A 23199-nucleotide genomic window follows, 5' to 3' on the forward strand; every position below is an offset into this window, starting at 1 on the left:
TGTGTACTCCTAAACCTCCGTGTAGCTTCACAGGTCAGGGCACCCCCAAAGTCCCCAAGCAACCCCACACCTCAGGGCACCCCTGTATCCCCTCGTGCATCCCCAAGCACTGTGTGTCCCCTCAACGCCCCCGTTTCTCCCCCTGCATCGTCACCCCAATCCACTTCATATTCCCCTGACACCCTCATTTCCCTTAGTGCACACCCCCCAATTCACCACATACCCCCCCAGCACCCTCACTCGAATTCACCCCATAGCCCCTCATTTCCCCCACCACATCCCCCCGCACCTCATAACCTCCTGGCACCCCCATTTTCCTCGTTGTAGCCCCCCACTTCACCCTATATCCCTCCAGTACCCCCATTTCTCCCCCTGCACCTCCCCAACTCACCCCACACTCCTCTGACACCCTCATTTCCCCCCTTCACACACCCCACATTGTCCCAGTGCATCCGTGCATCCCAATATCCCCCCCTCGTTCCTCTGGTACCCCCAATTCACCCCATCCCACCCCTCTCTCCCCTCAGACACCCCCAATTCACCCCATCCCACTCCTCCCCATCCCTCGGACACCCCCAATTCACCCCATCCCACCCCTCTCTCCCCTCGGACACCCCCAATTCACCCCATCCCGCCCCTCTCGCCCCTCACACACCCCCAATTCACCCCATCCCACCCCTCTCTCCCCTCGGACACCCCCAATTCACCCCATCCCGCCCCTCTCGCCCCTCGGACACCCCCAATTCACCCCATCCCACTCCTCCCCATCCCTCGGAGACCCCCAATTCACCCCATCCCACCCCTCTCGCCCCTCGGACACCCCCACTTCACCCCATCCCACCCCTCTCGCCCCTCGGACACCCCCAATTCACCCCATCCCACCCCTCTCGCCCCTCGGACACCCCCAATTCACCCCATCCCACCCCTCTCGCCCCTCAGACACCCCCAATTCACCCCCCCGGCACGCGGTTGTAGCCCCGCCCCCTCGCGCGCTCCGCCTCGCGCCGATGGGCGTGGCCTGTGTGGGGCGGGGCTTGGCCCGGGGCGGGCCCGGAAAGGGGGCGGGGCCTGGGCGGCCGTTTCCGTGGCGGCGGCGCCTCGGCGGCCTGGGGCTGCTGGCAGGGCCGCACCGGCACCGGCACCGGCACCGGCACCGGCACCGGCACCGGCACCGGCACCGGCACCGGCACGGGAACGGGTACGCGGCAGCGCAGGGGGAGCGCCCTGACGGGGCTGTGGCATTGGAGGGGGCCTTGAGGTGGGGCTCAGAGGCTGCGAGGGGGCCCTGAGGGGCGGGAGGGGCCCGTGAAGGAGCTCTGAGGGGCGGGAGGGGGCTCTGAGGGGAGTATGGAGAGAGAATGGGCCACCACATAGCCCTGAGGGGCGGGAGGGGGCTCTGAAGGAGCCCTGAGGGGCGGGAGGGGGCTCTGAGGGGAGTATGGAGAGAGAATGGGCCACCACATAGCCCTGAGGGGCGGGAGGGGGCTCTGAAGGAGCCCTGAGGGGCGGGAGGGGGCTCTGAGGGGAGTATGGAGAGAGAATGGGCCACCACATAGCCCTGAGGGGCGGGAGGGGGCTCTGAAGGAGCCCTGAGGGGCGGGAGGGGGCTCTGAAGGAGCCCTGAGGGGCGGGAGGGGGCTCTGAAGGAGCTCTGAGGGGCGGGAGGGGGCTCTGAAGCAGCCTTGAGGGGCGAGAGAGGGCCCTGAAGGAGCTCTGAGGTGCGGGAGGGGGCTCTGAGGGGAGTATGGAGAGAGAATGGGCCACCACACAGCCCTGAGGGAAGGCTGGGTTTCTGAGGGGCTCTGAACGGGCCCTGATGGGGCTCTGAGGGCAGGAGGGGGTCCTGAGGAGGCCCCGAGAGGGCTGTGGAGTTGAGGAACGTGGGGTATGAGGAGGTTGTGGGGGCCTGGTGAGGGAAGGACAGAGGGGCAGTGCCGGGGCAGGAGCTCGACCTGGCTGTGGAGGAGGTGGCTGCAGACACCCCCCTTGCTGGCCCCAGGGCAACTCAGTGCAGCTGCCAGTCCCTGGCACCCTGCCCCACTCCTGGGCAAGGCGGTGGATGTGGGCAGCCCCCCTCTGCCAGAGAAGCAGGGTGAGCCCTTGGCCATGCTGCTTGCAGGGGTTTGGGGTGCAGGGAGTGCCCCGTGGAGCTGGCTGTGGCCTCGTTTCATCCAGCCTCTTGCTGGAGAGGCTGCTTACCTCAGCCCACCTCACTGTGATCCACCTCCTGTAGTACCAGCAGAGCATCTTGGGGAGCTGCACCAGGGAAGGGACAGGGGACCCAGGAAAGGTTTCCAAGACCTGCCTGAGAGAGGGCAGCAGGAGGAGGAGCAGCGTGGGGAACTTCTTCCCTGAGAGGGGTGTCAGCCCCTGTGCCAGGCTGCCCAGGGAGCTGGGGGCGTGCCCAGCCCTGGAGGGATCTCAAAGGAGTGGAGCTGAGGTGCTGAGTGCTGTGGGCAGGGTGAGGGCAGGGCTGGGACTGCAGCAGCTTCAGGGGCTTTAACAACTGAAATGATTCTATGTGGGGCTGCATCTCTCTTCCTGCAGGTGGCATCTGAGCTGCAGCTTCTTACCCCCACAGCCCCATTGATGAGGCCACAAAAAGCCATGGCAGAAGCCACCGGGGAGCCCAGGCGATCCCCTGCCAGCTCTGGCTGAGGCTCAGCGGGGCAGCTGTGCGAGCCTGAGTGCAGCCTGCTGGACCAGGACCCCCTGAGCACCCTCCCAGAGCGGGGGCTGCGTCCCCAGGACAGCCATGGAGAAGATGGCCAGGGTCACCACCGCCCTGGGCGGCAACACCCTGACGGGCCGCACCATGTTCTGCCACCTGGACGCCCCGGCCAACGCCATCAGCGTGTGCCGCGACGCTGCCCAGGTGGTGGTGGCCGGCCGCAACATCTTCAAGATCTACTCCATCGAGGAGGAGCAGTTCGTGGAGAAGCTGAACCTCCGCGTGGGCCGCAAGCCCTCCCTCAACTTCAGCTGCGCCGACGTCGTGTGGCACCAGATGGACGAGAACCTGCTGGCCACCGCCGCCACCAACGGCGTGGTGGTCACCTGGAACCTGGGCAAGCCGTCCCGAAACAAGCAGGACCAGCTCTTCACCGAGCACAAGCGCACCGTCAACAAGGTCTGCTTCCACCCCACCGAGGTCTACATGCTGCTCAGCGGCTCCCAGGACGGATACATGAAGTGCTTCGACCTGCGCAAGAAGGACTCGGTCAGCACCTTCTCGGGTATGGACGAGGGGTTGGCCTTGCCCCTTTAACCCCAGCGAGTGGGGGCTTTACCCTTTCCCCCAGCCCAGGAGGAGGGTTTGGTTGCTCAGGGTGGAGGGAGGGAGCTGGAGGTGTTTTGGTGCTTTGCTGTGCCGCTGCAGGGGCTGGGGGAAGCGGCCACGTCACTCGCTGCTCCCCCTTCTTTCTGGGCTGGGGACCCCTGTGGCTCTTCCTGAGGGGGTTTTAGCTCAGCTGGAGCTCTGTCCCACCACATCTCAACGTGGGAGGACTGGCTGATTCCCCAGAGGCTGTGCTGCCATTCAGTGAGATCTGAACAGGCTGAGAGTTGGGCAGAGTAACCTCCTGAGGTTCCCCAAAGGCAAGGGCAGAGTCCTGCATCTGGAGAGGAACAACCCCCTGCCCCAGCACAGATTGGGGGTGACCTGCTGGAGAGCAGCTGCAGGAGAGGGACCTGGGAGAGCTGGGTGAGAACAAACCAACCATGAGGCAGCAACGTGCCCTCGTGGCAAGAAGCCAATGGCAGCCTGGGGGCATCAAGCAGAGTGTGGGCAGTGGGGGGAGGGAGGTTCTGCTGCTCCTCTGCTCTGCCCTGCTGAGGCCTCATCTGGAGTCCTGTGGCCAGTTCTGGGCTCCTCAGCCCCAGAGAGACAGGGAACTGCTGCAGAGAGGCCAGTGCAGGGACACCAAGGTGCTGAGGGGATGGAACATGTGTGTGAGGAGGAAAGGCTGCAGCCCTGGGGAAGAGAAGCCTGAGCTCAGGGGCACCTCAGCAATGCTGCTCAGTCCCTAAAGGGTGGGTGTCAGCAGGATGGGGGACACTGTTCTGTGGTGCCCAGGGACAGGACAAGGGGTGATGGACATCAGCTGGGACACAAACAGTTCCCCTGGCACAGGAGGAGAAGCTCCTTTGGTGCTGAGGGGAGGGAGCCCTGGCCCAGGCTGCCCAGGGAGGGTGTGGAGGCTCCTGCTCGGGAGGTTTCCAGCCCCAGCTGGACACGTTCCTGTGCCCCTGAGCCAGGGGAAGCTGCTGGAGCAGGGGCTGGGGCTGGGGCAGCTCTGCAGGGCCCTGCCAGCCCCAGCATGCTGTGCCCCTGAGCCTGCTGTCCCCGCTCAGGCCAGTCCGAGAGCGTGCGTGATGTGCAGTTCAGCATCCGCGACTACTTCACGTTCGCCGCCACGTTTGAGAACGGGAACGTGCAGCTGTGGGACATCCGCCGGCCCGACCGCTACGAGAGGATGTTCACGGCCCACAACGGGCCCGTCTTCTGCTGCGACTGGCACCCCGAGGACAGGTGTGTGTGGGGGGCTCCGGCCAGCCCCCGGCTCAGCAGCCCCAAAACGGGCTCGGGGGGAGGGCAGAGGCTCTGGTACCCTGACCCCACGTGGCAGGGGCTGGACTTGGGCTCCCGGAGCTTCAAGGGCTGGTTTAAGTGGTTCTGTGAAACTGGGGGAGGTTCTGAGGCTTGCTAATGATCTGGCAAGCTGCTGTGCTGCCCCAGTGCCAGGGCAGCCTCTCACCCCAGTGCACGGTGCCCAGGCGTGCTGGGACACGGCTCAGTGCCGTCACATTTCCCTCCTCGTTTCCCCAGTGCCTGTGGAATGAGCTGTTGTGGTGTGTGAGTCCCTCCTTGCTGCCTGCCAGGCAGTGCTGCAGCTCCACACGAGCTGAGAAGGCACTGAAATGGGATCTCCCTGCTGTCCCTGGCAACTGGGAACCAGAGGCAGGGAACTGGTCTGACTGGAAGCCCTTCAGATGAGTGTGGCTGTAGAAATGGGGATGTACATGGGGGTGGGTAAGTGGGGTGTAACCTGACCTGGTTACTGGAGAGCAACAGGCTTAGGGCAGCCTGTGACAGGATATGGTTGCAGTCTGGCTACCTGCCCTTGGTGTGGATGAAGTTGCTGTGTTGTGGGTATTTCTGTGCTGAGGTGGGGAAGGGGAGCTGAATGGGCACAGGTCCTGGCCCACAGATCATGGAATCACAGAATCATTTGGGTTGTAGAAGCACTTGAAGCTGCTGGAGTCCAAACTCACCACTAACCCACAGCCCTCAGCACCTCAGCTCCACTCCTTTGAGGTCCCTCCAGGGCTGGGCACTCCCCCAGCTCCCTGGGCAGCCTGGCACAGGGGCTCACACCCCTCTCAGGGAAACAGTTCTGCCTCAGCTCCAGCCTCAGCCTCCCCTGGGGCAGCTGCAGCCCATTGCCTCTTGTCCTGTCATTGCTGCCTGGGGAGCAGAGCCCGACCCCCAGCTCCCTGCAGCCTCCTGTCAGGGAGTGTCAGAGAGTGCTGCTGGCTGCCCTCAGCCTCCTCTTCTCCAGGCTCAGCACCCTCATTCCCTCATCCCCTCCCCAGCACCCTTGTGCTCCAGCCCCTTCCCCAGCTCTGTGCCCGGCTCTGGCCACGCTGCAGCCCCTCAGTGTCCCTGTGGCAGTGAGTGAGTGGCCCAGCACTGAGCACAGCCCTGGAGCTGCAGCCTCCCCAGGGCCCAGCACAGGGGATAATCCCTGCCCTGCTCCTGCTGCCACCCCAGTGCTGATCCCAGCCAGGCTGCCCTTTGCTTCTTGCCCCCCTGTGCACGCTGCTGGCTGCTGTTCAGCCGCTGGCACCAACCCCCCCAGGCCCTTTCCCCTTGGGCAGTGTCCAGCCCCTCTGCCCCAGCCTGGAGCTGCCTGGGCTTGGGGAGCCCCAAGGGCAGGCTCCAGCCCTTGCCCTTGTTCAACCTCATCCCACTGCCCTCGGCCCATGGCTCCAGCCTGGCCAGAGCCCTCTGCAGCTCCTTGCTGCCCTCAGGCAGACCCTGGCCCGTGCTGGCATCTCACCCTCCCTCTCCCCATCCTGGTGGCAGGGGCTGGCTGGCGACGGGCGGCCGGGATAAGATGGTGAAGGTGTGGGACATGAACACGACGCGGGCCAAGGAGATCTACTGCGTGCAGACCATCGCCTCGGTGGCGCGGGTGAAGTGGCGGCCGGAGTGCAAGCACCACCTGGCCACCTGCTCCATGATGGTGGACCACAACATCTACGTGTGGGACGTGCGCCGGCCCTTCATCCCCTCTGCCATGTTCGAGGAGCACAAGGACGTCACCACGGGCATTGTGTGGCGGCACCTCCACGACCCCTACTTCCTCCTCTCGGGTTCCAAGGACAGCACCCTCTACCAGCACATCTTCAAGGACGCCAGCCAGCCCATCGACCGGGCCAACCCCGAGGGGCTCTGCTACAGCCTCTACGGCGACCTGGCCTTCGCCGCCAAGGAGAGCCTCGTCTCCTCCGACTCCAACCGCAAGCCCTACGTCGGGGACCGCCGCCACCCCATCTTCTTCAAGCGCAAGCTGGACCCCACCGAGCAGTTCGAGTACATCTCGTCCTCCAGCGCCCTCAGCGTCTTCGAGACCGACGTGGAGAGCGGCGGCATGGACTGGTTCGTGCACACGGCCAAGCAGTACGCGCTGGCCGGCCGCGCGCTGCCCGACCTCTGCGACCACAACGCCAAGGTGGCCAAGGGCCTGGACCGCAACCAGGTGTGCCTCTGGCTGGGGGCTCTGTGCTGGGGGCTCTGGCTGCAGACCTGCGCTGGGGGCTCTGGGCTGGGAGCTCTGTGCTGGGGGCACTGGGTGCAGACCTGGGCTGGGGGCTCTGGGCTGGGGCTCTGGGTGCAGACCTGGGCTGGGGGCTCTGGGCTGGGGCTCTGGGTGCAGACCTGGGCTGGGGGCTCTGATTTGGGAGCTCTGTGCTGGGGGCTCTGGGTGCAGACCTGGGTTGGGGGCTCTCACTGGGGCTCTGGGTGCAGACCTGCGCTGGGGGCTCTGATCTGGGAGCTCTGTGCTGGGGCTCTGGCTGCAGACCTGGGCTGGGGGCTCTGGGCTGGGGCTCTGGGTGCAGACCTGCGCTGGGGCTCTGGACTGGGAGCTCTGCACTGGGGCTCTGGGTGCAGACCTGCGCTGGGGCTCCGATCTGGGAGCTCTGTGCTGGGGCTCTGACTGCAGACCTGGGCTGGGGGCTCTGGGCTGGGGCTCTGGGTGCAAACCTAGGCTGAAGGCTTTGTGCTGGAGCTCTGATTGCAGACCTGGGCTGGGGGCTCTGATCTAGAGGCTCTGTGCTGGGGCTCTGCGTGCAGACTTGGACTGTAGTTTCTGAGTGCAGACCTGGGCTGGAGGCTCTGATCTGGGGGCTCTGGGCTGGGGATTGTGGGCATGGATTTTAGCTGTCGTCTGTGGCCTGGGGACTCTGGGCACAGATGTGGCCTGGGGATTCTGGATGCAGACCTGAGCTGAGAGCTCTGATCTGTGGGCTCTGGGCGCAAACCTGGGCCAGAGGGTCTGGGCATGGACCTGGGCTGAGGCTCTGGACTGGGGACTCTGGGCATGGACTTTAGCTGCAGTCTTTGGCCTGGGGGCTCTGGCCACAGACATGGCCTGGGAGCTCTTGGATGGGGACTTCAGGTGTAAAGCTGGGCTGCTGGGGGCTCTGGGCTCCAGGCACAGACCTGAGTTAGGGGCTCAGGGCTGGAGGCTCTGGACACGAATCTGGGCTGGGAACTCTGGGCTGCTGGGCTGAGACCTGCTGCCTCAGCTGGATGGCAGCTTTGGCTGTCCCCTGACCCCTGTTCCCTGCTACAAGAGCGGATAATTGGGCCGCAGCTCACCCCCCACAGGGCTGCCCTGCTGTGGGAGGTGGTGCTCGGGGTGGCTTTGCCCCATGAACTCACTCCCCCACACAGGTGGCACAGACATGGACGATGCTGCGGATCATCTATTCCGGCCTCGGCACCGTGTCCTCTGCCAACCTCAACCACAGCCTGGGCAAGGGCAGCACTGCCCTGCCACTCATCAACAGGTGAGTGAAGGACCAAGGGCTGAGGGGCAGCAGGGACGGGGCTCCCAGGGCCTCAGGCTGTGCTGGTTTGCAGGTGGCATGGATGGAATGCAGCCATTACCCATGTGGGTGTGAGAAGGCAGCAGGCAGCCCAGCCTCCACCCTTCCCTCCTTGAAACTAAAGTTTGAAGCTGTGGTAGGGCTGGTTCCATCTTGTTTAATTAGTGGCCTTGACCCAGGGCTGGGATGGAGAAGCCCTGTGTCACTGATGGAGCTAGAGCTGCTGAGTGCAGAGGTCTTCTGCCTTCAAAGGGAGAGGACACAGAGAGCTGGCATGGAGAGCCAAAGGGAAGCAGGAAAACTTGTTTTTCCCCGTCTTGATGACATATAATAAAAGGGAGGGTTGAGGACTCCAACTGGAGGCCAGGTTCCCAGGATGAGGAGGAAATGCTCTCCTCAACCCCTCTGAGCATGCAGCCAGGTCACTGCTGCTGCCCCAAAGGAGCTCAGCTATGCCTCAGCCCCCTTCCCCCCGTTCCTTCTCGGGAAGCCTGGGCACAGCAAATAGCCAAGCACCTCACAGCGAGGTGGCTTCTGTCTCCTCACCTCTGAGGTGAAGGTAAATATGAAGAGAGGGAGCTAAGAGTCTGCATTCAGCCCTGCAATCCTTTAGGGAGACCTTTGCAGGTGCCTTTGTGGCACAGGGCTAAGACACTGGGCTCAGAGGAAGGGCTGTGTTTATGGCAAGGTGCCAGCGTGGGGACAGCTCACTTTGCTCTCAGGTAAGTCTCCAAATCTGATGTTTCACTATTATGAGGAGCAGTTGAGCTGGGGGTTGGGCTCTGCTCCCCAGGCAGCAATGACAGGACAAGAGGCAATGGGCTGCAGCTGCCCCAGGGGAGGCTGAGGTTGGAGCTGAGGCACAACTGTTTGCCTGAGAGGGGTGTCAGGCCCTGTGCCAGGCTGCCCAGGGAGCTGGGGGAGTGCTCAGCCCTGGAGGGATCCCAAAGGATTCTATAAATGCAACTGGAGGCCTGTGGCCAGGCTGTTTCCTGGGTAGAGCAGAAGCTGTGAAGTGCTGTGACTGAAGTTGTGCTTGTTGTGCAGCTTCACACTGAAGGACATCCCGGCGGGGCTGGGCAGCGAGGCCAGGCTGGAGCGCAGCAAAGGGGAAAGTCGCCCAGAGAACATCCTCCTGGATTCCTCCTCCACCCACATCAACAACGAGGGTAACGTGGGCTGGGAACCCCTGTGGCTCTTCCCTCCTCAGCTCTAGGTGTCTGCTGGTACTGGATAAACTGGTACATTGATGTTGTACCTTGGGCTGGCTGGAGCTGCTGCAGCCCCCAGGAGCGTGCCAAGCCTGTGCCTTGGGCTGGCTGGGGCTCCTGCAGCCCCCAGGAGCGTGCCAAGCCTGTGCCTTGGGCTGGCTGGGGCTCCTGCAGCCCCCAGGCTCGTGCCAAGCCCTGGGGCATTGCAGGAGAGTGTTTCACCCCCAGCAGTGTCTGTGGGTGCTGGGAACGTGGCCGTGGAGGGGCAGGGCAGGGAGGCTGTGGATCTAACCCGTGCCTGAGGGGGAAGGTGAGCCGATTCGTCTGTCCTTGTGCACGCAGACAACGAGGAGACAGAGGGCAGTGATGTCCCTGCTGACTACCTGCTGGGGGATGTGGAAGCAGACGAGGACGAGCTGTACATGATGGACCATGAGAACCCGCACGGTGAGCGCGGGGCTGCCACTGGGGGTGCCGCCAGGCTGGATTATTTCCCCTTCGGCCCCTCCTTTACTCCTTCCTGATGTCTCGTGGCAGCTGAAGAGCAGGAGTACAGCCTTCCCCAGGAAGCCTTTCCCCTGCGCCACGAGATCGTGGACAACCCCTCGGCCCTGGACCACCTGCAGGACAAAGCCGACTCCCCTCACGTCAGCGGCAACGAGGCCGAGACGGTGTCGCTGACGCCCGTGGAGTCCTTCTCCCTCATCTCCATCTCCCACTCGCTCTACGACAACCGCCTGCCCTCCGACTTCTTCAGCCCCATCGTGAGGGACACGCTGCTGTTCTACGCCGAGCAGGGCGACGTGCAGACGGCCGTGTCCGTGCTCATCGTGCTGGGCGACCGCATCCGCAAGGAGATCGATGAGCAGACCCAGGTCAGCCCCAGGACACGGGCAGGGGGGTGTTATTCCCATACTGCAGCATCCCACCTGAGTTCTGGGCACGCTCCGAGCTGGGTGTAGCGGGCTCTGAGAGCCCGTGCTGGCTGCTGAGCCGGACAGGGACATGGGGTGGTGGCCACAGGACCAGCCAGAAGTTGGCCCTGTTGATGTGGGGAAGGACGCCTCTTCCACAGCAGGCAGCTTGGGTTGGGGATGTGGGGCTGGGATCCCGAGGGGGTTTTGAGGCTAAGCTGTCTGCATCCCTCCCCAGGAGCACTGGTACACCTCCTACATCGACCTCCTGCAGCGCTTCCAGCTCTGGAACATCTCCAACGAGGTGATCAAGCTGAGCACCTGCCGGGCCATCAACTGCCTCAACCAGGCCTCCACCACCCTGCACATCAACTGCAGCAACTGCAAGCGGCCCATGAGCAACCGGGGCTGGATCTGCGACAGGTGAGGGGCTGGAGGGGCTGCGGGGTGAGGGGCTGCGGGCTGGGGGTCAGAGGGACTGCAGGGGCTGCGGGGTGAGGGGCTGGGGGTCAGAGGGGCTCGCCCGGCCCCGTTGCCCACCGCAGCCCCTCTGCGTGCGCAGGTGCCGGCGCTGTGCCAGCATGTGTGCCGTGTGTCACCGCGTGGTCAAGGGGCTCTTCGTGTGGTGCCAGGGCTGCAGCCACGGCGGCCACCTGCAGCACATCATGAAGTGGCTGGAGAGCAGCTCGCACTGCCCCGCAGGCTGCGGCCACCTCTGTGAGTACACCTGAGGGCAGGGGCCACAGAGCCCAGCCCTCCAGGGGCTCTGCCTGCACACACACACACACACAGACACACACACACACACACACAGACACACACACACACACGCCTTTTGTACTGGATTAAAACACACCCCAGCACCCGAACCCAGCCCTGCCTCTTGTCTTTGCTTAGCGGGGCTGCAGCCATGGGGCAGGGTGGGGGTCATGGCCCCACACCCTGTGCTGCCGCCTCCCCTGCGGCCCCTTGAAGACGCATCCCCTTTAGGTAAGGTGTGACCCCTCTAAGATGAAATGTGGCCCCTGGAGACATGATGTGGCGCTTTTAAGGCGCTCCGCCTGTCCCTCTGGCTCCCCGTTCAGCCAAGAGTCGCGCTTCTCAGTGCTGCGCTCAGCCCAGAGCCGGGCTCCTGCCCTCAGCCAATGGCCGGGCTCTCAGCGCTGCCCTCAGCCAATGGCCGGGCTCTCAGCGCTGCCCTCAGCCAATGGCCGGGCTCTCAGCGCTGCCCTCAGCCAATGGCCGGGCTCCTGCCCTCAGCCAATGGCCGGGCTCCTGCCCTCAGCCAATGGGCGGGCTTCCAGCGCTGCGCTCAGCCAATGGCCGGGCTCCTGCCCTCAGCCAATGGCCGGGCTCTCAGCGCTGCCCTCAGCCAATGGCCGGGCTCCTGCCCTCAGCCAATGGGCGGGCTTCCAGCGCTGCGCTCAGCCAATGGCCGGGCTCCTGATCGCTGCGCTGAGCCGATGGCCGAGCTCTGCTCAGCCCATGACCGGGCTCCTGCGCTCAGACAATGGCCGGGCTCCCAGCGCTGCTCTCAGCCAATGGGCGGGTTCTCAGCGCTCAGCCAATGGGCGGGCTCCCCGCGCTGCGCGGAGCCAATGGGCGGGCGCGGCGCGCCATGGCGGCGGCACGGCTGGCGCTGGTGCTAGCGCTGTGCTGGGCCCGGCCCGCGGCCGGCTCCGACGCCCCGGGCGGCGGCTGGTGAGGGGCCGGTGCGGGGCCGGGGCCGGTGCGGGGCCGCTGAGCCGGGGCTGAGCGGCGCTTCCCGTTGCAGGCCGGCGGGCGCGGTGCCGGAGGAGGAGCGCTGCACGGTGGAACGGGCCGACGCCTCCCTCACGGCCTCCGTGTTCCTGCGGCGGTACGGGCGGGCGGGGGCGGCCCGGGGCGGGGGCGCGGGAAGCCGGGCGGCGGGCGGGACCCCTCTGCGCTGCTCTCCCACAGGTTCGCCTTCTCCCGGCCCGTCGTCATCCGCGGGCTCACGGACAACGCGGTGAGTGCGCGGGGGAGGGCTCCGGGGCACGGACACGCACCCCCACCCCTCACCGCGGAGCCCCGGGAGCGCCGGTCCCGCCGCAGCCCCGCTGTGCCCCGCTCCCCAGGCCTTCCGCGCCCTCTGCACCCGGGACAAGCTGCTGGCGGCCTTCGGCGCGCACGCCGTGCGGCTCAGCACGGCCAACACCTACTCCTACCGCAAAGGTGAGGGGGCGGCCGCGACCCGCAGCCCCCCGCTCCCCCGCGGGTACCGCCACGGGCTGCCCACACCAACCTGCCCTCCCTGCCCGCAGTGGACGTGCCCTTCCAGCAGTACGTGGAGGAGCAGCTGCAGCCGCAGGACCCGGCCCGGCTGGGCAGCGGTGGGTGGCACAGCCCCGATCCCTGCCTTGGCTCCCCCTTCAGCGGCCTCATCCTCTCCCTCTCCCCCCTCCCTTCCTCCCAGACACCCTCTACTTCTTTGGGGACAACAACTTCACGGAGTGGGGGCCCCTCTTCCAGCACTATGTGCCCCCCCCTTTCCGCCTGCCGGGCACCAGCGCTGCCTACAGCTTCGGGATCGCAGGTGGGTGTGGGCAGCCGAGGGGGGGCTCCCCAGCACCAACACCCCTCACCTCACACCCCCTGCGCCCCCCAGGCCCGGGCTCTGGCGTCCCCTTTCACTGGCATGGCCCTGGTTTCTCTGAGGTGATCTTTGGCAGGAAGGTGAGAATCAAGCAGGGAGGGAGCTGAATTTCCCCTGGGCACCCCCTGAACGTGGGGGAAGTCCTGGAGGGGAATGAAGAGGGGGTTGTCCTCTCCTCCCCTGCTGCCTTCCAGCGCTGGTTCCTGTACCCCCCGGATCACACTCCCCACTTCCACCCCAACGAGACCACACTGGCCTGGCTGCAGCACACCTACCCCAGGCTGCCGCCCGCCCAGCGCCCGCTCGAGTGCACCCTGCGCCCCGGGGAGGTGGGTGACAGGGGGCCCTGCTCCTGGAGGGCTGTGGGGTGAGCAGGGGGAGCCTCTGCTCCTGGAGGGGGCTGCAGGATGAGCACTCTTCAGCCCCTGCCTTGCTGTGTGCCCCCAGGCCCTGTACTTCCCCGAGCGCTGGTGGCACGCCACACTCAACCTGGACACCAGCGTCTTCATCTCCACCTTCCTGGGGTAGGGCTGTGGCTGCGCTGCCATCGCCCTCAGCACTCTGAGAGCAGCCTGGGCTGGCAGCTCCAGTTCCTGCCCACCACACCTGGGGTGAGGAGACCCTGCCACAGGTTGTTCTGGCTTCTCCTCATCTCCTGTCATAGAATCACAGCATGGTGGTGGGGTTGGAGGGAACCTTTAGAGCTCATCCAGTGCAACCCCCTGCAGAAGCAGCTCCCACCTAGATCAGGCCACACAGGAACGTGTCCAGGTGGGTTTTGAAGACCTCCAAGGAAGGAGCCTCCACACCCTCCCTGGACAGCCTGTGCCAGGGCTCCCTCACTCAAACAGTAAAAGAGTTTTTTCTTATATTTAAGTGGAACTTTTTGTGTTTCAACTTCATCCCATCAGCCCTTGTCCTGTTGCTGGCTACTATAGAAAAAAGGGATGTCCCAACCTCCTGACACCCACCATTGAGATATTTGAGGGGGGATCTTATTAATATTTACAGTATTTACTATTATTCATATTCTCCAGACTAAACAGCCCCAGGTCCCGCAGCCTTTCCTCATGAGGAAGATGTTCCAGTCCCCTGATCATCTTGGTGTCCCTGCACTGGCCTCTCTCCAGCAGTTCCCTGTCCCTCTTGAGCTGAGGAGCCCAGAGCTGCACACAGGACTCCAGATGAGGTCTCACCAGGGCAGAGCAGAGGGGGAGCAGAACCTCCCTGGCCCTGCTTCCCACACTCTTCTTGATGCCCCCTGGCTGCCGTTGGCTTCTTGCCCAAGAGGGCACGTTGCTGGCTCATATTTAGCTTATTATCAGTCAGCACTCCCAAGTCTTTCTCTGCAGAGCTATTCTCCAGCAGGTCACCTCTAGCCTGTGCTGGTGCAGGGGGGTTGTTCCTTCCCAGCTGCAGGACTCTGCCCTTGTCCTTGTTGAACCTCAGCAGGTTCCTCTCTGCCCAACTCTCAAGCTGGTCGAGATCCCGCTGACTGGCAGCACAGCCTCTGGGGAATCAGCCAGTGCTCCCAGTTTGGTGCCAGCAGGGAACTTGCTGAGGGTCCCTCTGTCCCCTCACCGAGGTGGTTGATGAAGATGTGGAGCAAGACTGGCCCCAGAACCCATCCCTGTGGAACTCCACTGGCCACAGGCCTCCAACTCGACTCTGTGCCATTGATCCCCACCCTCTGGGCTCTGTCACTCAGCAGCTCTCCATCTATCTCACCTCCACTCATCCAGCCACACTGCCTGAGCTTTCTGATGAGGATGTTGTGGGAGACAGTGTCCAAAGCCTTGCTGAAGTCAAGGTAGATGATATCTGCTCTCCCCTCATCCAGCCAGCCGGTTATGCACTCATAGAAGGCATCAGGTTGGTCAGACAGGATTTCCCCTTGGTGAAGCCATGTTGACTGCCCTGATAACCACCTTATCCTTCATATGTTCTTATCCTTAATAGCATTAGCATTCAGGATGAGTTGTTCCATCACCTTTCCAGGGATGGAGGTGAGGCTGACCAGCCTGGAGTTCCCTGGGTTGTCCTTCCTGCCCTTGTTGCAGCCTGCAGTGACATTGGCTTGTGTCCAGCCCTCAGGCACCTCATTTGTGCTCCATGGTTGTTCAAAAATGATGGAGAGAGGCTCAGCAACCACATCAGCAGCTGCCTCAGCACTCTAGGATGCATCCCATCAGGACCCATTGACTTAGGAGCCTTAAGCTTGGCCAACAAGTCTTTAACTTCTTCCACCCAGGGCAAGTCCTCTGCTGTCCTGGCCATCCTCTTGTCCTTGCTGGACTGGGATTCCTGAGGGTCAGCCTTGGCTGTAAAGACTGAAGCAAAGTGTTGTAGAGGTGCAAGCAATATTCATTCAAAGATGTAGAGGAGCTGGGTAATGCACATGCAGAGATGTACACAGGCAATGCAGTGCAACCAACAGACTCAAAGCCACCCTTCCTTTGCCAGCTACTTATATGCTGCTTCCACCCATGTGCTCACCCAGGGCCCAAGTGATTAACTTGCAGCACTTGTTTCTGATAATTAGCAGTAGCTTACCAGCAAATACACAAACTCAAAACATAATTTGGGGTGGGGGGAGCCCTTGCACAGGTTGCTCAGGGAGGGTGTGGAGGCTCCTTCCTTGGAGGGCTTCAAGACCCACCTGGACACGTTCCTATGCCACCTGATCTAGGTGGGAGCTGCTTCTGCAGAGGAGTTGGACTGGATGATCTCCAAAGGTCCCTTCCAACCCCACCATGCTGTGATTCTGTGGTTCTATTAACACAGTGTGGTATGTGTTGCAGGGAGGGACTCACACTGCTGAGTTCTTCATTCCCTGAGGTAAAGCTGCCTGCTGGTACCGTGTTGCTGGCTCTGGCACTGTAAAAGCAAACGTCACCCTGTCCTCATGTAGAGGAACTGATAAAAACAACCCTTTAGGCCAGTCACCAACAGGGGCCACTCTTGGAATCATTGCAGGAGAGGGTAATCCTGCCTGCAAAGCACCCATATCACTGCACTGACAGCTCTTAAATCGTGTCACAGCCACCATTGCTCATTTTTCAGGGACAGTAAAAACTGGTGTGTTCCATGGACTAGTGCATGGCTTAATATGACCTTTGAATAATTGTTCATGAATCTGGGTGAGCTTTTCTTTGCCCAGCAGCCATTGATCAACCCAGACTGGTTTATCTGTGAGCCAGGTTAACCAGGACTGGTCACTCATCAATGGCCACCACTAAACATTCCCACTTGCCACACAAAAGCCCATTTGGCTTAAGGCGTCTCTGCCTAAAAGCCAGGCTGAAGTGTTCATCACAGGGCATTGAATTTGCACACACCTATTTTCTTCACCCTGGATCCACACTGCAGTCATGTCTCTGCTAAGTTTTGTCACCTGTGTGCCTCCTACTCTGACCACAGGGGTGTCTAAAGTCCCTAAAGGCCAGCTTTCTGGCCAATAGGATGATGGAACAATGGTTGTGTCTGCTCCTGTATCCAGTGACACGTTGTACCCAACCATGTAGTCACCACTTGGATGTTGGAATACAACTGTCTGAGTGGGCTTTGCTGTGAAAGTGGCATTGCCAGTCTTACCTCAGGTACTTCAGTGCATCCAAAACCACCATCTCGACGCTCTCCAGCACCTGTGGGTGGAACTTTAGCCATGAAGGGAACTAGCTGAGCTGTCCTAGTTCCTTTAGGTATATAAACTGGTGGCTGCCAAACTTTAACCATTATTCCAATGTTTCCTTGATGATCTGCATCAATAACACCAGGGAGCACGAAAACACCTTGTCAAGAGGCCAATGACCATCCCAAAGCAGAGCACTTAAACCACAGCCAAGTGGTCCATGAGCGCTGGATGGGATGTTACATCTGTATTGTGGATGGTTACATCTACTGCTGTTTCCACATCAGTCCTGTGCTTCGTGCAGTGGCTGATGTGAGGCCATGCAGGCAGCCACTGGTGTGGAAGGTGTTTTTGTGTCACCACACTCGCCCTCCTTGTGCTCGTTAACCCATTTCCCTTCGGCGTGCCGTGTCTGGCCCCTTGAGAGCAGCACTCGGTGGCTCTGTGTCCAAACTTGCCACATCTGTAACAACTGCCATTGAGCCTGCCCTTGGACCCCCATGGTCTGGTGGAGCTGTTTGTCCACACCAATGCTCTGCATCGACATTGTTCTCGTTTTTCCACAGCTGAAGCATTTCAGCCTCCGGTTTCCTTTGTCCTGCCGAGCTAATGGCTTCAATGCTGGTGCCATTGCCTCAGCCAGATGTGCCAATGATCCTGCTGGAGAGCAGCCTTCTCTCATGTCAACACCACTCCTGGGAGAGCCTGCAGGATCTCCTTACAGTCATGGTTAGCATTAGCAACTGCCCAGTGCAGTCCCATTTCAGCTTTTACATCAGCTGACACACCTGGTGTACCATCCAGAGCTGCTCTGAGACCATCATAAAAGGGTCATCAGGGTTCTGTATGATGGTTGTGTGTGGGGGAGCTGGCACCCCCACGTCAGGGACGATCTCAAACGCTTGATGAGCCAGTGTCTGTGTTATAAAATAGCTTCATGCAGTCGGGCTTGTAGCTGAGGGGCAGCCAACAGCCCTTTTCCCAACGTCATATCCACTGTGATGGCTCCTCGTGGATCTCCCTGCTGTGAGTCCTTATTTCCTACCATTGCCACATCTCCTTCTTCCCATTCAGACTCCCACAGTAGCACCTGAGTGGGCTTCAGGAAGGTTTCTGCGAGCTTCCAGCACTCAAATGGAGTCATTAATCTGCTGGTGAAAAAGTGATCTGAGAAGGTTTGAACATATGGGTTGGTCAAGCCGTGTTGCATCACAGCTTCCTGGCCTTCCCTCACCAACTTCCAGGCCAAAGGTGCCCATTATCACGTGCTGCTGTTACTGGAAAGGCTTGTGGAATGAATTCTCCTTCTGTTACTGCCTCGCTTATGAGGCCTCTCCATTTCTTAGCCGGGTCATAGTCATCTGGCTGGGGGTCTCTGAGCACCTGTGGGGGTCAGACTTTAACCTCTGGTTGGGTTAATTCATCAGTCCATTCCAGCAGTTGGTGAGCTGTTGCTTTTGGCTTTTCCATCAGTTCCTCCACATGGCCCAAGGTCTGTTTCAGATCTTCTCCGTGCCTTATTAATCCTTCTGTAACGATTGTCTTTGTGGGTCTTCCCCTTCACTAGATGTTGGGGGTGATGATGGACGAGGGATGCACTCAGGGGTTGATGAGCTCAGGGGCAATGGCTCCGTAGTGTCATGGGCACGGTGTAACTTTGGTTCTCTCAGGCATGGCAGCAGGATGGACGGGGCAGGACAGAAAGGGTGGGTGGGAGGAGAAACAATGCACACATTCGGCTCCTGGGACGGTGCTCTAGGGGGTGGGCTCACATCCACACTCTCCTCCTCTAGAGGTGGAGCCGATGGCACTATGAAGCCACCACCTGCAGAGAAGATGTTCTGTGCTCAGGCAGCAGCTGTAGCACGCTCAGCCTGGAGCTGTTGTGCACTGGATGGTACCAGTTTACACAGCCCAATGGCATCACTGAAAGCATCTCCCAGCCTTTCCCACTGCCCCACTTCATACACTTACTGTGGGGAGGCGAAGCAGCCTACATCCTGCATCCCTCTCACAGGATCTCACAGCTCTTTCATAGCTGAATCCTTTCTCAGCAAGGACATGCTGGAGGCTGTCAGTGTTTTCCTCTTTGCTCATCACCTTTCCCACTGTAGTGGGCTCACTTGTCTTCTCAGACAGGACTCTGGGCCGTTTTCTGCCGAGGGTTCTTAATCCAACCAGTTCAGCTGATCACCAAGTGTTGCAACGATGCAACAGCATTCATTCAAAGACGTGGAGCAGCCAGGCAATGCACGTGCAGAGACGTACACAGGCAGTGCAGAGCAACCAGCAGAGCTGACTCAAAGCCACCCTTCCCTTGCCAGCTCCTTCCTTATATGCTGCTTCCACCCATGTGATCACCCCGGGGCCCAAGTGATTAACTCACAGCACCTGCTTCTGATAATTGGCAGTAGCTTGCCAGCTGCAGTAACTTGTCCCTGCCATCTTTATTCAAGCTCCAAGTCATATCTGTACCTACAGAGAAGGCACTCAGTAGTTCTGCCTTCTCTGCATCCTCGGCCACCAGGGCTGCCCTGGTGTTCGGCAGCGGGGCCACGTTCCCCCTCACCATCCCTCTGCTGCTGATGTACTTGAAAATGCCTCATTCCTGTCCTTAACCTCCCTGGCTACATTTCATTCCAGAAGGGCTGAGGCCTTGCTAGCTGCACCTCTGCATGCTGTGTCTCCCCCTTGGCCTGAAGCCCTCGTTCCCCTGTGGCTCCCTGTGTGCCCAGAGGCAGGGCAGCCCCTCAGCCCTGGCTGCTGCTCTCGCCACCACCACGCACTCAGCTCTTTTTGTTTTCCACATTTATTGCTGAATTACCTTTTGAACCATATTTTTTATTGTTCTCAGTGTTGTGTTTCCCTTGACATTGGCAAAACTTGCCCCAAAGGCCTCCTGCTGCCCCCCCAGCGCTGGGTGCCTGGCAGCTGCTGCTGCTTGGGCTGGGCTTTGGGGGGTTTTGTCCCAAAGCCATTTCATCTCATTAAAAAGGAAGAACAACGTTTAATTTGGGCAACTTAACCCTTTGTTAGCAGGGGCCTAGGGGCTGTGTGACCCAGCTCTGAGCTGGTGGGCAACTGGGTGTTGGTCTCTTGCCTTTGGAAGGGGTACAGGTGGCAGAGGGGGAGGAGGAGGAAACAGCTCTGTACACATGGAGGGGACCAGCCAGACCAGCCCCAGACGCTCATCCCCAGGGCAGCACAGGAGGGCTGGGGACTGGCAGCTGCTGGAGACGAGGGGGCACCTGCTCTCTGGGCAAAGGAGATGCTGGAGAGACCCCCCCAGACCCAGCAGCTCTTCCCTGTGGGGCAGAAACCCACCCAGCCCCCACAGAGCCTCGGGGAGGGGAGATGGTGACGAGCCCGTGGCCAGCGCTGGGGCTGTGGGCACCCAGGGCAGGGGGGATCAGCCAGAGAGCGAGTAAGGCAGCGTGCCAGCCCGGGGGGCACGGCCAGGGGGCACGAGGGGCACGGCCAGGCCCTCAGTAATCCTCCACCCAGCCGTTCTCCGAGATGAAGGCGTCGATCACCTCCTTCATGGCGAGGTTGGGGATCAGCTGGTCCTGGGTCAGGGGGCTCCGTGTCACCGGGTCGAAATGCCCCACACGCTGCAAGGGAGGGCACAGGGCTGCTCACGCTGCTCCCACAGGCACAGCACCCCTGTGCAGGGGCTTCCCCTGGCACCATTCCCTGCCCACGGCCGCCCCCACGTCGGGCAGGGCCCGGCAGCGCCCGCCACCCCCGCGGGCACCCGCACGGGCAGGTCCCTGGCACCACGCTCAGGGCGGCTGCCGAGCCCCGTGTCGGGCAAGCAGCTGCCTGCAAGGGCTGTGGGCAAGGGCTGTGGGGTACCTGGAGGTGCTCCTCGATGTCCTTCCTGTCGTAGGTGATGCCGCTGGGAGTGATGCAGGGCTCCCGCATCAGCTCGAAGCTGATCTTCCCGCACAGGTAGTCGGGGATGTCCCGCTTCTGCCGCCAGGGAAGCAGAGCTGGGTCAGGGGCTGGGAGGTGGCACCGGCCCGGGGTTAGAGCGAGCGGCTAGAGCCAGGCACACACTCACCTTCCTCTTCTCATCCACCTGAGAAAAGAGCTCGTCCATGTCTGCCAAGTACTTGTCCTGAAAGAGAAGGGCCCTGAGGGTGAGGGGACCCTGCTGCAGGGGGCCACAGTGCCCAGGGAGAGGCCCACAGGTGCCAGGAGAGGCAGGGACAAGGCAGCAGGTCGGATGGCACGGCAGGAGTGAGGCAGCTTAAAAATAACCTGCCTTTGTGGGGCTATTTTTGGAGTGGGATTAGTTCCCCACAGGCCAAGAGCCACAGGGAACAACAGGGACAGCGCAGAGCCCTGGCAGGGGCAGAGGGGGCACTGTCAGGAGGGGACAGGAAAGCCCCACAGCAGCAGCTGCAGCCACGCAGCCGGGGCACACACGTGCTCTGCCTGGGGTGCTCCTGGCTTCGCCCTGTGCTGCTGCCGTGGCTGGAGCAGCACCCAGGGATGAGGATGGGAGGAGGAAGGCCCGGCTGGATCCCTGCAGCCCGTCCTGAGCAGCCCCAGCGCCCCTTGCTCACGTGCTTGGCCTCAATGCTGGCCAGCTGCACTCGGCTCCGGCTCTCCTCCGCATTCTCCTCCTGCTGAGCCTTCCTGCACTCCGCCAGCTCCCTGGGACAGAGCCGGGGGAGGGATCAGCCTTGAGGCAGGGACACTCTCCCTCCCTGAGCCGCGGGGGCTCAGCGCCGCCTTACCTCTCCTTCTCGGCCATGATCAGCTTGGTCAGGTAGGAGTGCAGCTCGTTCTCCTGGTTGATGCGCTTCTCCTCGATGCTGTTCCAGCGCTTCTTCTTGGCGATGCGCAGCGCGCTGGGGATGTCGTCCCCGAAGTTCAGCCGCTGCTCCTTGGCCAGGTTGTAGGCTGGGCAGAGGAAGGGGCACAGCTCACAGCCACCACGCCATCTCCACGCCCCCCGACCCATTCCCAGCGGGGGAAGGACACGGGCACGGCGCCCACTCACCCCTCTGCAGGTTGGCGATGGCCTCGTCGTAGTTCTCCATCTCCATCTGGCACTGGCCCAGGAAGAAGTGAGCCTTGACCGACTGCCCGTCCAGCTCCAGCGCCCGCTTGCAGTCTGCCAGCGCCTTGTCGTGCTGCTGCATCTTCAGGTAGCACAGAGCCCGGTTGGTGTAGTACACGGCCACCAAAGGGTTGCGGTTCTGCGGGGGGACAAGGCGTGGTGGCTGACTGGCAGCCGGGTGGCTGACTGGCAGCGGGGTGGCTGGCTGACAGCGGGGTGGCTGACTGACAGCGGGGTGGCTGACTGGCAGCGGGGTGGCTGACTGGCAGCGGGGTGGCTGACTGGCAGCGGGGTGGCTGACTGACAGCGGGGTGGTTGGGCCAGCCGGCTGTGCCACAGCGTCACCCCGCTGATTGCACCCTGTGGGGAGGCACCGGCGGGGATGGGCTGTGAGCTGTGTGTTCCCTCCCCGGGGGGGAAACAGCCCCCCACGGCAGCAGGCACTGGCTGAGGGGAGGGGATCCTTCTGCCCTGTCCCAGCCTGGGGATGGAGTTGGGTGGGGGATGGACACAGGAGGGTCCAGCTCAGAGCCCGGGGGTGGGACAGGGCTGGCTGAGGGGGTGCAAGCCCAGGAGGAGGCCAGGGCCAGGAGGGTGGCTGGGCCAGGACCGGGGGCAGTAGGACGGGACAGTGCGGGGCGGCGGGTGCAGGCCCAGGGAGGGGATCCAGCGCCGGAAAAGGGTGTCCAGGCCCGGGGAACAGAAGAGTCTCATCCCGGGAGCGGCCAGGCCGGAGGGTCCCGTGCCGGGAGGAGCGCGGCCGGTGCCCGGGGCGGGCTTGTGGGGGTGGAGGCGGAGGCCCGTCGGCCCCTTCCCGGGGCTCGTTCCCAGCCCGGGGGGGGTTGGGGGGGGTGTCCCGTCCCCGCCAGCGTATCCCAGCGGCCGTTCCCAGCCCGGGGAGCGACTCCCGTCCCCACGGGCCCCCGTTCCCGGGCGGCCGCCGGGACTCACGATGGCGCGTCCGTAGCAGGCGGCGGCCTCCGGGTACTTGCGGCCGCCGAAGAGCCGGTTTCCCTGCTCCTTGTGCTCCTGCGCGCTGTGGCTCTTCTCGGGGCTGCCGCTGCCTCCCCCCGAGCCCGGCGCCGCCGTCCCGGGCCCCGCCGCTCCGCCCTCCCGCTCCTCCTTCCCCTTCATGGCCGCGGCCCGGCCCGGCCGAGGGGCCGCCGGCTCCGCTCGCTCCGGCCGCTCCGGCGGCTCCGGCGGCTCCGCGCACTGCGACAGCGCCGCTTCCGGGGGGCGGGGGCCTCGAGGGGGCGGAGCCTCGAGGGGGCGGGGCCTCGGAGGGGGCGGGGCCTCGGAGGGGCGGGGCCAGGGGCGGGCTGAGGCTCGTGGGGATGGGGGGGGAGGAACGGGGCTGGATGGGGAGTGAGGGGCTGGAGGAGGTTGGAGGGGCGCAGAGGGATGGGGCTGGATGAGAGGTTAATGGGGAGGTTGAGGGGTGCAGAAGGATGTGAGGATGGATGCGGGAGGGAGGGAGGGGGGCTGGGTGGAGATTGGGGAGTGCAGAGAGGTGTGGGGTTGGAGGGGGGTCTGCGAGGATAGAGGGGGGTTAATGGGGAGGTTGGGGGTGCAGGGAGGTGTACAGCTGGATGGGGGGGTGAGGAGAGGTTGGAGAGGTGCAGGGCTGGATGGGGGTT

General features: G+C 62.6%; 3 protein-coding genes across 6 annotated transcripts; 2 read left to right on the forward strand and 1 right to left on the reverse strand.

Annotated features, from left to right (window-relative positions):
* The first annotated feature begins 1076 nt into the window (after window positions 1-1076).
* Window positions 1077-11112, forward strand: WDR24 (WD repeat domain 24). Of its 2 annotated transcripts, none has more exons than XM_061993983.1 (10): window positions 1077-1258; window positions 2548-3236; window positions 4354-4531; window positions 6089-6764; window positions 7964-8079; window positions 9166-9287; window positions 9672-9776; window positions 9867-10204; window positions 10482-10666; window positions 10806-11112. In XM_061993983.1, the coding sequence occupies exons 2-10, from the start codon at window positions 2756-2758 to the stop codon at window positions 10972-10974; spliced, it is 2370 nt and encodes a 789-aa protein (XP_061849967.1). In that variant the 5' UTR covers window positions 1077-1258; window positions 2548-2755; the 3' UTR covers window positions 10975-11112. The 2 variants fall into 2 exon arrangements, with proteins under 2 accessions (XP_061849967.1, XP_061849966.1); XM_061993982.1 differs by having other exon boundaries at window positions 1077-1198.
* Window positions 11113-11846: 734 nt separating this feature from the next.
* JMJD8 (jumonji domain containing 8) lies at window positions 11847-13731 on the forward strand. 3 transcript variants are annotated; one of them, XR_009818453.1, is made up of 10 exons: window positions 11847-11944; window positions 12018-12101; window positions 12185-12233; window positions 12343-12439; window positions 12529-12597; window positions 12681-12800; window positions 12873-12940; window positions 13055-13189; window positions 13308-13491; window positions 13589-13731. XR_009818453.1 is itself a non-coding variant. In XM_061993060.1 (9 exons), the coding sequence occupies exons 1-9, from the start codon at window positions 11862-11864 to the stop codon at window positions 13386-13388; spliced, it is 786 nt and encodes a 261-aa protein (XP_061849044.1). In that variant the 5' UTR covers window positions 11847-11861; the 3' UTR covers window positions 13389-13731. The 3 variants fall into 3 exon arrangements, 1 of the variants encoding a protein (XP_061849044.1); XR_009818454.1 differs by having other exon boundaries at window positions 13308-13471; XM_061993060.1 differs by having other exon boundaries at window positions 13308-13731.
* Window positions 13732-19284: 5553 nt separating this feature from the next.
* On the reverse strand, window positions 19285-22777 carry STUB1 (STIP1 homology and U-box containing protein 1). Its single transcript, XM_061992842.1, has 7 exons — window positions 22514-22777; window positions 21503-21701; window positions 21237-21402; window positions 21063-21153; window positions 20555-20611; window positions 20347-20463; window positions 19285-20102 (listed from the first exon to the last, which is right to left on the reverse strand). The coding sequence occupies exons 1-7, from the start codon at window positions 22694-22696 to the stop codon at window positions 19977-19979; spliced, it is 939 nt and encodes a 312-aa protein (XP_061848826.1). The 5' UTR covers window positions 22697-22777; the 3' UTR covers window positions 19285-19976.
* Between the last annotated feature and the right edge of the window lie 422 nt (window positions 22778-23199).

Source organism: Colius striatus, chromosome 3, assembly GCF_028858725.1.
Source record: "Colius striatus isolate bColStr4 chromosome 3, bColStr4.1.hap1, whole genome shotgun sequence".
NCBI lineage: Eukaryota > Metazoa > Chordata > Aves > Coliiformes > Coliidae > Colius > Colius striatus.

Coding starts and splice junctions, on each gene's coding strand:
- STUB1 (XM_061992842.1), bottom strand. CDS start 22,696: ATGAAGGGGAAGGAGGAGCGGGAGGGCGGAGCGGCGGGGCCCGGGACG. Junction 21,702..22,513: donor CCTGCTACGGACGCGCCATC/GTGAGTCCCGGC, acceptor GTCCCCCCGCAG/AACCGCAACCCTTTGGTGGC. Junction 21,154..21,236: donor ATCATGGCCGAGAAGGAGAG/GTAAGGCGGCGC, acceptor GCTCTGTCCCAG/GGAGCTGGCGGAGTGCAGGA.
- JMJD8 (XM_061993060.1), top strand. CDS start 11,862: ATGGCGGCGGCACGGCTGGCGCTGGTGCTAGCGCTGTGCTGGGCCCGG. Junction 12,102..12,184: donor GCCTCCGTGTTCCTGCGGCG/GTACGGGCGGGC, acceptor GCTCTCCCACAG/GTTCGCCTTCTCCCGGCCCG. Junction 12,598..12,680: donor CCCGGCCCGGCTGGGCAGCG/GTGGGTGGCACA, acceptor CCTTCCTCCCAG/ACACCCTCTACTTCTTTGGG.
- WDR24 (XM_061993983.1), top strand. CDS start 2,756: ATGGAGAAGATGGCCAGGGTCACCACCGCCCTGGGCGGCAACACCCTG. Junction 10,205..10,481: donor AGATCGATGAGCAGACCCAG/GTCAGCCCCAGG, acceptor ATCCCTCCCCAG/GAGCACTGGTACACCTCCTA. Junction 10,667..10,805: donor CGGGGCTGGATCTGCGACAG/GTGAGGGGCTGG, acceptor CTGCGTGCGCAG/GTGCCGGCGCTGTGCCAGCA.